The 15,257-nt window shown below is 36.3% G+C and overlaps 1 protein-coding gene across 2 annotated transcripts in view; it reads left to right on the forward strand.

Moving 5' to 3' along the window:
* CLIC6 (CLIC family member 6) overlaps nt 1-15,233 on the forward strand; it is a 117,272-nt gene extending 102,039 nt beyond the window's left edge. For both annotated transcript variants that reach the window (XM_087966738.1, XM_026664210.2), the window contains exons 2-6: nt 11,098-11,207; nt 12,635-12,760; nt 12,988-13,094; nt 14,435-14,616; nt 15,048-15,233. In XM_087966738.1, the coding sequence (XP_087822864.1) occupies nt 11,152-11,207; nt 12,635-12,760; nt 12,988-13,094; nt 14,435-14,616; nt 15,048-15,209 (633 nt within the window). In that variant the 5' untranslated portion in view covers nt 11,098-11,151 and the 3' untranslated portion in view covers nt 15,210-15,233. The remainder of the gene's footprint in view (nt 1-11,097; nt 11,208-12,634; nt 12,761-12,987; nt 13,095-14,434; nt 14,617-15,047) is intronic.
* The last annotated feature ends 24 nt before the right edge of the window (nt 15,234-15,257 follow it).

The raw sequence follows: 15,257 nt of genomic DNA on the forward strand, positions 1-15,257 counted from the left end.
CAGGTTTTAGTTAAATGTTGTTGATAATAGTTTTGTTTTTCTAAAGTGTCAATAATTACCATTTTGAACCCCAAAGAATACTTTTAGAAATAAGCTGAGTGGAAAGCACCCTCAGAAGTGGACATCAAAATGTTCACTAGAAACAGTCGAAAACTTAGAAAAAAATTCTAACAAACATGTAATCTGTTTATCCTGTGAGAGACATGATGTAAACATAGAGTGTTTATCTTTGTATCATGTCTTTAAATCTGGTATCTTCAAGATGAACTCAGAGTAAATTCCAATATTGCCAGCCAGCAGCAGGTATAGAGAAAATCAGATTCTAGAAGACTGCAATGCAAATCTACACTTTTTTCTTCAACTTGATAGTTTGGGATGCAGGTTCATGATAATATGAAAATCTTATTCTTGCATGGAGTATGTAGTCTATTAAATAGCAGAAAAGTAGTGGAAAATCTTCTCATAATTTAACCTAAATATTGGCAGATTTATATTGTTAAGGTTATAGTATACAAATGTGTACATTATTCAAATGGGTGAAAAACCATGCATTTCACGAGTTTAATGTGAATATTATTATGATTTTTTAAATCTAGATATGAGAATATTATTTAGAGTCAACCCACACCACTAAGATCTAAAAGAAATAACAGTGACACAATTTTTCAGTGATTTTCATATAAAACTTTTATTTTAATCTAGCTATTGTATAGGTAATCCTCAACTTAGGCCCAAAATTCAGCCCAAAATTTATGTTGTTAAGTGAGAATTCGTTAAGTGAGTTTTGTCCCATTTTAGGACATTTCTTGCCACAGTTGTTAAGTGAATCACTGCAGTTGATAAGTTATTAACCTGGTTGTTAAGTGAATCCGGCTTCCCATTGACTTTGCTTGTCAGAAGGTTGTAAAAAGTGATCAAATGACCCTGGAACACTGCAACAATCCTCAGTCTGAACCAGACTCCCTGACTTGATAGGCGTCCTCAAGGCCATAAAGTCCTGTTTTTGGCCCTGGGCCCTGGACCAGGGTGCTAATGGAGCTTTGATGTGGGTGCAGATTTAGGGGCCTTAATTGCTATTTCTTTTACGTTATTTTAAAATGTTATGGATTATGGTTGTTGTTGTTGTTGTTACCTGTCCATTGCCCAGAGTGCCTTGTTGGACAAATTATTATATACCGATATGTTAAATAAATACATGCAATAAGTCAGAAAAAATATTTGGACCACATGCAAGCAGGGCACCTGTCTGTTCTTCAACAAAGTGTTCTATTTTTTTTTCAGGCTGCTGATAAAAAGTACTGCCATTTTAAAAGTTTGATTAATGAGTTGGTTTCTTAAAGCATTGGTGTCTTTCTCTTTCCTCATTGGAAACATGAAAAAAAAAGTTGAGCAGTTTAATGAACAGTAGACAGCTGCATGTATGCAGCCAGAAACATTGGTTTCTGAACCATTTTTTCAAAGGCAGCACAGCTGTGATGACTAATATTTCAATTAAGAGGCATGAATTGCCTTGCTTCAAGTAAATAAATAAAGGCTTGCAATCGGCACAGGAGTAGGAAAATGCTACACTGCTAATAGAAATAGCATTTAGACTTATATACCACTTCACAAGGGACATGGTGGCTCAGTGGCTAAGACGCTGAGCTTGTTGATCAGAAGGTCAGCAGTTCAGCGGTTCGAATCCCTAGTGCCATGTAGTGGAGTAAGTTCCTGTTACTTGTCCCAGCTTCTGCCAACCTAGCAATTCGAAAGCATGTAAAATAGGGACCACTTTGGTGGGAAGGTAACAGCGGTCCGTGGGCCCTTGGTGTTTAGTTATGCCAGCCACATGACCATGGAGACATCTTCACTGGCTCTTCAGCTTAGAAACGGAGATGAGCACTGCCCCCCTAGAGCCGGAAATGACTAGCACGCATGTGCGGGGGAACCTTTACCGCTTTGCAATGCTTTACAGCCCTCTCTAAGCGCTTTTACAGTCAGCATGCTATGTGCTAAGTATATATAATAATACAAAGTCGGTCAGTTAAGAATAGAGCCTTTGTCGTTGTCTGGCCACCTGAAAGTAATGATAAGTTGGGCATGGCACACCGACCATAAAAGTGCTGGTTCTGGAATTTCTTTCAACAAAAATTTTTCCTGTTATTTTGCAATGGTAGAATCAATTTCCTACTGACAAAAATTCAGATTCAGATGTACTCTAATTTCAAAGTAAATCTTATACTTGGTGGCTTTTTAGTACCTATATGATTGTAATTTTCCAGAAAGGATATGCATTAGCAGTTTCAACAGGCCCCCATAAAATATATATTTTTAAGTTATGGTTCTGGAAAACTTCAACCTGCCCAATCTGAGGTGATTTTGAGATTTCAGGGCCAGCATGGCCGTGACCAAGTTTATTGATGACCTGATTCACAAAGAGGTTCATAAAGACACACTGGATTTGATTTTTGTGGCAAGGCAATAATAAAGTGATCTGGAGTTGGGGGATGTTGCCACCAGTCCTTTGTTCATAGACAGACCATTCAAAGTTCTCTGGCTGCTTGTGGTGCAGGGAGGAAGGACCTATTCAGCTGGTCCACTGGTTTCAGAAGATGCTTAGGACTGCTCAGCTCAATTGATGTCTTAATTACTGTTTGGAATAAGAGAGTGATGGTTGCTTGAATCCATCTGGATTCTCAATGTGAGTTATCCTATAGCTGTGATGGCGAACCTATGGCACGCATGCCACAGGTGGCACGCAGAGTCATTTGTGCCGGCATGTGAGCTGCAGGCAAACTTACCTCACTGGGCATGTGCGTGTCTCACAGCTGATGTTCGGTCGGTTTGAGGCCTTTTTCGGCCTCCCAAAGGCTTGAGGAAGGCTTCTGTAGTCTTCTGCAAGCTTTGTAGGCCAAAATCTAGTCCTGTTTCGTCACTTCCGGTATTTTCGGAAAAAACAGGAAGTGACTAAACGGGGCTAGTTTTCGGCCTACAAAGCTTGCAGAAGCCTGCAGAAGCCTTCCTCAAGACTTTGGGAGGCCGAAAAGGCCTCAAACTGGCTGAAAATCAGCTGTGAGTTACAGTGCAGGTAAGGGGGCAGCAGAGGGTGGGGGTGATTGCGCGTGCATGCGTAGGGAGCGTGGGTGGGCACATTGCCTTCTGGGTGCTGGCACGCGAGCACGAGCATGCAAGCACGTGAACAATTTTTGGCACAGGAGCCCAAAAAGGTTAGCCACCACAGTCCTATAGGTTCCCAGGTTTTTGTAGGAATTTCAGAACTTAAATGGAAGGAAAAAAAATCTTCATCACTATTGAAAAAAAAAAAACAAAGAAGAAATTTAATTGATTGCAGGTAAGGAAGGATCTCCCTTAAGAGTTTCTTTAGAGTGATAAATATTCAAAATATGCTTATTTTTCCATTGATTGCATTTGCAGATAACCTGCCATCAGTTCTGTCTACAGTGGATTGAGGTTTCTTGGATAAAACTTTAGGAAGTCACTTTGAAGACTATTTTAGGCATTTATTGAGTAAAATCATTCAGACCTGCTTAGAGCTATGGTTGTGTAGGTCTTATGGAACATCTACATGAAACTATTAAATAAGGTCATTTATCAGCAAGGGGTTAAATATCATTAGTATGCTGATGATAGCTGAATATCTGCCTCTGGCCACCCAGTATTATCAAGAACACTTCCAGTGCCTAGAGGGCTGGGGGGATTGGCTATAACTGAGCCAATGGACATCCTAAGTCTAGATGTCAAACCCATCAATTTTATGTTTAATTTTTTGCAAATATTAAGCCTGTATTAGAAAATGCAAAAATTCCAACAGAAAATGTGGGGCTTCATAATGCAGCTTAGGGAAAGCTGGAATTATAAATTCTTTTCATAACCTTCATGTGATTGTGGTATTTTAAGCTCTTTGGGCTGCTTCCTATAGCATTATTTATTTCATTGTTCATTAGTTAAAACAGAATATTTTCTCAATTTACATAAGCATAACATACCTGGTCATTTGTTTAATTATCTGTTGATATTTTTGAAAATTATACTTGTACATTGTTAAAAGTTATTTGTTAGATATTGGAAATTTAAATACGTACAAAGAATTTATATTGAATTCACATTTAAGTTAAAAGCAAGTTGCATTGGAGAGAGCCAGTTGTATTGTAATAGTTTAGGCATTTGGCTAGAAACGGAGAGACTGTGAGTTCTAATCCTGCCTTGGGCACAAAGCCAGATGGGTGACCTTGGGCCAGCCATTCTCTTGCTAAGCCCTAGGAAAGAGATAATGGCAAACCACTTCTCAAATGGTTCGCCAAAAAACCGCAGGGACCTGTCCAGGCAATCACAAGGATTCAATAATGACTCAAAGGCTCCCTCCCCACCAAAAAAGTTTCATTCAAATCAATAAGAGTTTTAATATGATTTGACAGGAAGTACCTTTTCCCATTTATGAAAACTGTTACAACTATGCTTCACCATATGACTTAAAACTCAATAGCTGTGTTCATGGAGGATGATCTTTGTCTCCAGTTTTTAGGAAATTCATCCTAGGGAATTTGTTTTAGCTTTTGTTGTATCTCAAAACTTGATTCTTAATCACCAATTTGCTGTGTTAAAATAATCCAAGTTTTGTGACATTACTAAGTTGTGCTGCATTATGATGCATTAAAAATTCTGTGTTTTTAGTGTACGTCAAGACATGCATACATAGCCTTCTCAAATATTTCCTCACAGACCCACTGAAAATATTTAATTGCAAGATTTAGCTGGAAAATGATGAATTTTATACAAGTTCGGCTTAGATGATTTGAAAGTACTTCATTGACTTCTAAAAAGTAAAATGCTTCTGATTTTGAGCTAGTATATAGTTGTATAGTAAGAGCAGGCATATTTTCAGACAACAGGCATCAGTTTGTTTTAAACATGTGATAACCATGACCTGAACATTGATATCATTGACATTTTTGGTTTTTTTTAATAGTATTATTTAATTATGAAGTTATAGAATAACGAAGAGAGGTATTATAGAGGCCATGGCAGCTACAGGTGCTGTGATGCTTGTTACTGTTTTGTAAAAGGTCAAAAACTCCAAAGACTCAACTGCCTTGAAATTCTGTCCTATTTGCCTCAGACAGGATGTCTGAGGAGGTGTCTCGCCCCAGTGTCCTGACCCACTCACTCCAGCAGAAGAGGCCTACTTTGGATCCTATCTGCCAAAGAATTTCAGCTGGTGGGATCCAAGAGAAGTGCCTCTCCTGTCCTTTGGAATATTCTCCCTCCAAAAATGTCTTCTGGAAGGACCTTAAGAACCTGGCTCTGCCGATTGGCCTGGGGCCCTAATAGGGGTGCTCTATTCAGGAATTGACTGAGGGAATAATGAGAAGATCCCCGCTCCCATGCCACCTATTACCTTGGTTTTTATCTTTATTTAACCTTACTTAATTTTTAACTGTTTATGTTATATTGTTATCATTCTATATGCTTCCCTCAATCACTACAACAGTGAGATGGGTGGTGTTCTGCTCCTGGCTTCAACATATCTTTGTCTTTATTGCAGAGATTCAAATTTTTTACTTTAGGGAGTCTCAAAATCAAACAATGTCATTTTACTGTGACTCCAGCTGCTTTTTCCTACTTCTTCCAGGAATTAAGACTAGTTTATCTTTCTACTGTTCTGCATTTTATTCTCTGGATGGTATAAAGCAGACAGAGTAACTCCACAAAACATCCAAAACAAAGTCTTTTTATTATACATCAGGTATCCTCATAACTCACTTTTGTGACGAAGTTCTTCTCAATGTCCAATCCTTTGCATATCTGTCTTGTAGTGTAGAAAGATAAAAAAAGGTCTAAACCCCATGATAATCGAAGCATGGTGTCGAATGGTAGTTACAGGAAGAGTGAGGGAGCCTCCCCCAACCCAACAAGGGTCACTATAGTGACCAATGAGGATTACAAATGTGGTCTCGTGACATGGACTACATTTCCCAGGATATCTTTAACTACATTTACCATGATGCATTCCCTTAAGGGGACAGCTCACAATTCCTAAGTAACTATCCCAAATCCCATTAACTCTAAACTGTCTGGACAGCACAGGTGGCATATAAATTAAACAAACAAACAAACAAGTAGGAACAAGTATTTGGGAGAAATTTGTTTCTTCTTTATATCCACCCTGGAAAAATGATTTCCCATAATTTAACCTTGTGACAGAGAAATAGTATCAAGATCACATGAAGTATTAGTACTATTATACACCGCTTTCATAGGACCACCCTTGGAATCCTGTTCCAGCTCTGGTCACCATATTACAAAAAGATGTTGAGATTCTAGAAAGAATGCAAAGAGAAGCAACAAAGATGATTAGGGGTCTGGAGGCTAAACTGTCTGATTAACAGTTGTAGGAACTGGGAAGAGATGGACTAGACATGACATGATAATAGTCTTCCAATATTTGTGGGTTGCCACAGAGAAGAGGAGGTCAACCTATTCTTCAAAGCATCTGAGGACAAGATAGGAAATAACAGATGAAAAGTTATCAAAGAGAGATCCAGACCAGAATTAAGGAGTGAACAATTAATCAGTGGAACAGTTTGCCTTCATAAGTTGTGAATGTTCCATCACTGGAGGTTTTAAGAAGAGATTGGACAGTCACTTGTCTGAAACAGTATAGAATCTCTTGGTTGGGCAGGGGGTTGGACAAGATCATCTTCAAGGTCCCTTCCAACTCTGTTATTCTGTATTTTGTAGTTCTTCTAGATTTTCCCTCAGATATACCATCAAAACAACAGCAGTCTTCCTGAACTTGATACTGGACAAAATTGTTGGGTGTTATTTTTAGAGATTCCAAGCACACCTGGCAGGTATCATCTTAAGGATCACTCAGTATTTACAGTATATAACAGACTTCTGCTGCTGCCCCTCTTCTCTGAGAAGTAAAAGTAAAGATTTACTCTTTATGTTGGGGAAAGGATTACCTCTCCCCACCCCCAGATGTATGTAGAAATTTAAGAAGTTCCTAGCTCAATAGTAGGGAATGCCAACAAAGAAAATGTTCAGAATAAATATAACTGGAAACTATAATTACTCTGTAGCAAGTGGGTTTAGTTATTTGCAGCCAACAAATATTTGGAGCTGGGTAACGCTGGCATCTTGGTATCTGAAAGGATCACATAGCTTTTGTTCTGTACAGCCTAGTTATTTTAAACTCTGTTATAGAAATAACATATGAAGGTTATCTGATTTTTGTGTTGATATAAAAACCCATGATGTAATAAAGAACAGTTTGGATTTTCATTTCTGCTATGTTTACACCTGTACTAATGAAAGGTGAAAAATTTTTTTGCCAAGAGATTACTAAATCATCACTTCTGCTGCTGATAAACTTGTTCTACTTATGCCCTTCTTCTGGGAATAAGAGTCCTGGGAAACAAATGCTTTTCCCATCAGATTTTAGGCTACCAGAGCTGGGCTGTCAAGTCCAGACGACTATTAGATGGCAGCAGAGAGATATGGAAAATTCTTTATTGCCTTCTAGTGATTCTCCAGATTTTTTGTAGCAAAACTCTCTATGTGAAACATCATGTCTCATTGTATAATTTTTCTTTAAAAAAATCATAGGTAAAATCATAGGTAAAAAATCATAGGTATTTCTAAAATGTAGTAGGCAATCATTTTTGTGCACATGGAAGTTTTTCTCTTCACCTTTTTCTACTGAGTAGCCATGGAACAATCTTCTCTAGTCTGATGCATTCTAAGTATAGTATGCGTTATACCTTAATCAGTTTTGGTCTATGATTACCTGTTATTATGTACTTTATGGTTTATTTAGTATGTTTATACTGTCATGTAATTCTGCTGCCAACTTAGAAATGTAACAAAACCCATCCCTTTACATTTATTCTACAGTAGCTTCTAAATTAAACTTACTTTTATAATAATATGTAAGTGAATGATTGAGAAATATTTTTGCTAATCACAGAGTCATCCAGTATTTCTATCTGTTATTTCTGCTTAAGAGACAAACTGTAGGCTATACAATACTGATGCAGGGGAATAATTAATCTGATTTATGTGTTCAGGATGTGATCCTCCAGGGAAAATGAAACCATGAAATTGACTTGGGGATAGCATAAATGAAGTAGATTGTTGTCAATTAAGACAAGAAGGGTTGATTGGCTAATATCTCTTAGCCAATGCTTTGATATATTAAAGAATTGTTGTGTGGTATTGGAAACATTTGCAGCTATTAAACTCTGAAGCATATATTCCTATTTCTCTAGCTTACTTGTGTGAAATATATTTATATTACGGTTGGAAGAATGAAAGTGAATTTTTTGTGATTTGGGGAGAGTCAGTTCTGATTCCCAATTTGAGGAAAAGGAAGCAAAGCTGGATCCACCAGTATCTGTACACAACTGTTCCTCTGCAAGGGAGCAATTCTGGTGTACTATCTGGGTGTATCCTTATTAGTCTGTTAGCTCAGAATCTGAAATAAGATGTTACGTCTCTCAGATCCACTGGTCCACAGTGATCTTTCCATATACTTAAAACACTATTAATGACACAAAGAGAATGTGAGACTATACTGATATTTACTTAAGGCAAATATTTATTTGCCTCAGAAGATTTAAACAGAATTTCTATAGGACTTTTCAGTGTTATACTGTAATAATTTGTTCTCTGTACCTTAGAAGATAGGCATTTAGTGTGGCATTGTAAAAGATGATACCAGAAAAGCTAAAAGTCATAGTAAGTTGAACTTGACAAAAAGTGCTAAGAAGTACAGATAGGTTTCTTCAAATACGGTTTTAAAAAAAGAATTGGCAAGCCAGCTACTTGAGAACCAGTTTGGTGAAGTGGTTAAGGCACCAGGCTAGAAACGGGAAGGTGGTCAGTTCTAATCACACAAAACTAGTTCAGTGACTGTGCCAGTCACTCTCTCTCAGCCCTAAGAAGCAGGCAATGGGAACCACTTCCAAAATCTTGCCAAGCAAACTGCAGTTGCCAGGATTCAAAAACTAGTTTGAAGGCGCACACAAACCCAAAAGTAAAGTCTTTGTAAACTTCATTCATCTTTCATTATTACAATGCCAACAATATTTTCTGTTTCTATGGATATACTATGAGTATGTCCCAAAGATATGAAAAAAAAAGACAAATCTGAAAGAGACTGCCGTAGAAGATCTACAGGAGAAAGACTTGAAAAAAACCTTATCTGATGTAGACAAAATAGAAAATACAAATGATAAGACAAGAGAATGATTTGGACCATGACTTCTTACTGGCTTATTAAAGCCTCAAAGATGGGAAGTCATTTTTTGGGGACGTTGTAATCTAGGTTCCTCTGGGCAAAAGATTGGACTAGATGCCTACATGCCTACATGCCCCCTACTATATCCTCCCAGTAGAGGAGTTTTGGAAACAGTTATGCTTGTAACCTTTTACTGATTTCCTGTAATTATTTTCAACTCCTTTCTCAATATTTAAAGTTTTGGTGAAAGACTATTATTTATAACTAAGATAAGTAAACTCCTTTTAAAACTCCTGCTCACAAAGACTGCCTGCTTTTCATATTTAATTTCACCATTTGGTTCTAGTGCAGAGGTTAGGATTATCAATCTTAGATTGTTTCCCGATTTTTGTCTTGTTGTTTTCTCATTTTTGTCTTGTTGTTTCCCGATTTTTGTCTTGTTGTTTCCCTACTTCTCATGTTTTTAAGGGTATTTATTCAAAGTTCATTACAGATTTTTACTTTAAATGATATTTACATTAAGGATAGTGGAAATTCTATAAAGGATATGTAATTAAAGGACATGTAATTAAAATACCCGTTAATCTCCTTTTCCCAGCCCGATAATGTGTTCCAGAATACAATGCTCTTTTGTTAAAATAATTCCCTTTAAGAATTTAACAATGCTATATTTTTTCCTTATTGATGTATGATCTTTGGTTGGTCTAGCATGTTATTAAATACGGATTAGAAATAGCATTGGTCTGTTGGAACCATAATTCTCGTAATAGGATAAATAGCAAATATTAATTTCACTTCTGTGCACTTCTGACCTTGTACTGAGTTTAAGACCAATACAAACAAGAATGGTCCTGTGGATTTTCTTGGGGAGATGGTTCCCAAACCAGACAAGAACATTTTAAAGTTTCAGCATAAAAATTCCTCTATAATGAAAACAGTTTGCTTTGTTTTTTCTTAGTCTTTATTTTGTTTTTCTTATTCCCAGGAATTATTCCCTATTTAGTTCTACTTTATTCACCATTTTGTAGTTTGTCCACTTATCATGGCCTCATATTTCCAACACAATATCTTCTTCCTATTACATATAACTATTTTAAGTATCCTAATGTATTTTTCCTTTTAACTCTCTCTGGAATCTTAACTCTTGAGACCTTTAACTCACCCCCCTCTTCCCATCCATTCTGTATCACAGTTACTTGTATGGCCTCAGTTGACTGGGTACAGGTAGTCCTCAACTTATTACCACAATTGAGCCCAAGGTTTCTGCTGTTAAGTGAGACATGTGTTAAGTGAGTTTTGTCCTGTTTTATGATCTTTCTTGCCTCAGTTGTTAAGTGAATCATTGCAGCTGATAAGAGTTGATAACCAGTTGTTATGTGAATCTGACTGCCCCATTGACTTTGCTTGTCAGAAGTTCATAAAAGACCAACCTTTCCACCTTTTGGGGAGGGAAGGTGATGGTTCTCTGTGAGTGGAGGGCAAGCACAGCTCCATTTGCGCGAGCAACATACACGCTTACCCACTGCTCATGAAAATGGAGTGTACACTCCCGCTTCTTGCGCCAGTGGGGATACCCACTTGCCCATCACTTCCATGGCCCGGTTTTAAAAGGCTCAAAGCCTGATAGTGGGCTGCAGCTTGGGGATTGGGGACTCCTGGTATAGAGCTGAACCTGACAGGAAAAATGGTGCAGTATTGCTGTCGTTTAATTATGTGGCTGGAAGAAACAAGGAAGAAATTTCAAGAGAGCACTGAGACTGTGGTTATGGGAGACTTGGACTATGTGCATCATGCAGTCACGATTGAGCATCTTAAATTAATGCCAGTAGTTTAATGAATCTTCATTCTTGCTGTAGGCTGGCAGTGATGGAGAAAGTATTGGAAACTGCCCATTTTCTCAACGTCTCTTCATGATTCTCTGGCTAAAGGGTGTTATTTTTAATGTTACCACTGTGGATTTGAAACGGTGAGTTATAAGACTTTTTCTCCATTTATTTATTTTTAATATTTTTTTTTTAATATTACATCTTTTAAAGCTTCCGGCCCAGACTTTGTATTTCTAATTACTCAGAGAGGTATTTGTAAACTTTCACTAAATTCGTATTAGTTCCTTCACTGTCATGAAATAATTGCATGCTTTAGGTATAATATAATTTTTATACAGGTTTAGGTATAAATTCTGAACTGTGTCTTCTGTCTGTTCAAAGAGTGTCAAGTGTCTGTTTTGGCTGCCATTCCAGAATTACAATAAAGATGACATGCTTGTCCATGTGAAAAAAATTAGGAATTTTCCCCAAACAGTGACTTATTATTAAAGCATTTTAACCTCCTTTAGTACTGTATGACAGACCTCTATGTATCTGTTTTGGAAAAACAGGACTTCCAACAGCACCACTGAATGAGAAATGGTTAAATTTCCACAAGTATAAGGTTTCAGACAATTTCAGAAAATCTCAAGAAATATAATAGTTTATTAACACAGTACAGTTTTTAATTGACAAAATACTGGTAATCCGTTTCATATTTAACTTCTATCTGCACAATGAACTCTTCCTCCCCACTCTTTGACTCACCCTTAGTTAACTTCTATATCAGAATAGCCTTTCTATGTGTTTGATGAAGGGAAATCTAGATCAATAAGCATTTATGCCTTTTGAGAAATTGTGTCAATTGGAAAAGATGCTACCAAACTTCTGATATTTTTTTTTTGCCATCATAGAATAATATGGCTTTCCTAATAAAATGTTCGATTTGTTGCTGTATCAGGAGCTGACATGAGGACTTACATTCTGTTAGTCACTTTCCCAATCAGTTGATTATTTCTGGATATCATCAGTTCTTGGTTCCCAGATATTTCAATGAAAAGATAAAGTCACAATGTTTGTAGTCTTCCCATCTGCCATGAAGAGAGGGAAAACCATGTTTCTCTATTTCTTTCCCCCACATTTCCCAGAAAAGGATGAAAAATATATAGTGTATTGTTTAGAGTCACCATCATCTAAGGTGTCAGAGGGAAGCTTAGTCAATCTATCTCTTTATGTTGGTCAGAATGCTAAGGGAAGACATATTCTTCCAAAGCCCTATTAGGATAGCATCTTTCCACTTCCACAGATAAGAGCTGTTTTGCTATTAACCATTTTGCATCTCCTTGAATAACATAATTGATAGGTTTTGCTAACTCACTCAACCCTAGCCTAGTTAAGCCTACCACACAAACAAGAAAAACATGTCTACTTAGTCTGAACTAAATATGATTTACCTCCAATAAATGTACTTAAATACTACATTGACAATCACAATTTTAAATTCCAAGATAAGTGAATTAAAATGCAATACTTTGTACAGTTGACCAGTTTTTATTTTCCTCAAACAATATATTTCTTTTTTGTATAGGAAGCCTGCAGACTTACAGAAATTAGCTCCAGGAACAAATCCCCCATTTATAACTTTTGATGGTGATGTTAAAATTGATGTAAATAAAATTGAAGAATTTCTAGAAGAAAAGTTAGCACCACCAAGGTACAGTATTCTGCTGTGCTACAATTAGTTTGATGTTATATAAAATGGGTGTTGAATATTCTTAAATCATTGGGTATCAAGAGGCTGTGGATTGAAAAAGATTAAAGGTGGATAATGGATAGGTAAAGGATTTGATCGGCACAGACAATTTAGTTCTATTTCAGTTTCAAATTCAATGTTGAAAAATAATTAGATGGCATTAAATTCTTATATGTTAAATTTTTCAGATATGCTAAACTTGCACCAAACCATACAGAATCTTACTCTGCAGGAAATGATGTGTTTGCTAAATTTTCTGCATTTATAAAAAATACAAGGGAAGATGTCAATGAACGTAAGTATTATTAACTTTTCTCTGCTTCAGTTTCCATAGACTCCATGTCATCCGTGTTTGGCACCTATATCTATTAATTCAGCTGCAGGAAATCCAGAATTGCAAAGGCCAAAAAGCGATCGTTCTATTTGCAGTAATAAAATTTTTGCAGAACTTTCTGGTTTGTTTCTGTTAATTAGCTTTTGCTAATGTCACGTTCAAGTCACAGATCCCTTACAAGAGAACAATACCTTGGTTTACAAGCCTCCACAACAACACTCAAAAATCATGTTTACATAGAACTAGAGAAATGGACAAAGGCAGTTGGGATTGATCTGGGCAGTTTGACTCTATACATGTTCTTACAAGTGTCCCAGCATGCCCACTAGCCTAAGTAAAGAGAATTATGGGAAAACTAATAAAGAGGGTTCCCCCCACCACTTTGTTTTAGCAAAGGACTAAATATAGACTGTTGCTTCTGGATTTTTTTGTTTGCCTGCTTTTTCAGTCATTAACTCAAAAACAGATAGGATGTGTTTCTGTTCTGATTTGATGAATGCTGGAGGTAGTGAGATAATTTTTATAGCCTTAGATTGTTTATTTCACAAGTTCTACCCTTGAGTTAACTTTCAGTGCCCTGTTCAAGGTGCCTTTCTATAGCCATTTATCTTACTCCTGCCTAGATTACAGTCTTTCAGCAATATGCAACTTTGGTTACAGCTTCTGGGAGAGAAAAGTGCTTGGTTGCAAAATTGTCCCAAAGCTTATCATTATAGCTAGCCAAGGATTTTATATCAACAGCAGCTTCAAAAACACTCCTTTATAGTAATTTATTTTATTTGCTTTTCTCTTCCCCCTGCTTTTATTCATTTAGTTTCTTTTCTAATTGATAGCTAATGTTTTGTGGCTACTGATCATGCTTCTTCATGCTTAGTAGCTTACTTGTTTCCTTTAGGTTGTTATAAGTTAAGACACAACCCAACCTGATTTGTTCTCAGTTTTGCTACTTGAATATACCTAATTTTTTCTCCTTTATTCTGTTCTTTACCATTAAAGTTGATCCATTTGTCACTGAGTTCAGGTCACATTGACAGTGCAAGATCTTAGCTCCAGTGTTCTGAAAATTATATCTTCTCCTTTCTTCCACATAGGCAGCTTTGCCACTTGTGGGGTGAAAATGTTGAATGGTATGGGCAGTATTTTTTCAAGTTATTTTCTCAACATCTTTCTATTATAGCACATATAAGATCTCCCCCTCAAAGTATACAGACTGTTATCTTCCTCTTTATGAACGTTGCTGTTTGGCTACTTAATTATCAGTGAACAAATAATGGATTTCATTATTCTCCTTTTTATTTTAGATTTAGAAAAAACATTGCTTAAGGCTTTAAATAAACTGAATATTTACTTAAATACCCCCTTGCCTGAAGAAATAGATGCCAATAGCACTGAAGACATCACTGTTTCCACGAGGAAATTCCTAGATGGTGATGAACTCACATTAGCAGATTGCAATCTCTTGCCAAAGCTTCATATCATCAAGGTTTGTTTGTTTTTCCCTTATGTAAAAATGAGTAATGCATGCAGCAACAATTCCTTCTTTGCATTTATTTCATACTTCAAACTATGTTTGCATGCATGTTAATGTAGTATTTATTCTAATTTGTTATATAAACCGTGTCCCAAAAATTATATTTTCAAGTCATATTTGCTTCACATTTAATATTTTAAAAATCCTTACTTTAACTTGAGTCAATTTTATCCCTTTAATTCAAGCCAAACAATTAATGAAGACAAATGACCAAAAAGTGTGAATGTCCTATTTTTTCCAGATTATCTGTTTTATAAAAAGATCTAAAATACCTTTTAGTGCTACATTAAAATTTGTACAATTTTCTATCACCATATTTTTTATTTTCTACTAATTACATAAGAAGTATTATTGATAATGATTTCTTCATTTATTTTTTTAAGGTTGTGGCAAAGAAGTTTAGAAATTTTGAATTTCCATCTGAAATGACTGGTATCTGGAGATATTTGAATAATGCATATGATAGGGATGAGTTCATAAATACATGCCCTGCAGATCGAGAAATAGAATATGCCTACCTGGATGTTGCAAAACGAATGAAATAAATCAAAAATGTCCTGTGTCTTATATTTCTTCTATGAGTGTTTTTTTAA

The sequence above is a fragment of the Notechis scutatus genome, chromosome 5, assembly GCF_049901735.1.
Source record: "Notechis scutatus isolate UNSWTSFEM ecotype Mainland chromosome 5, rNotScu1.2, whole genome shotgun sequence".
NCBI classification, from domain to species: domain Eukaryota; kingdom Metazoa; phylum Chordata; class Lepidosauria; order Squamata; family Elapidae; genus Notechis; species Notechis scutatus.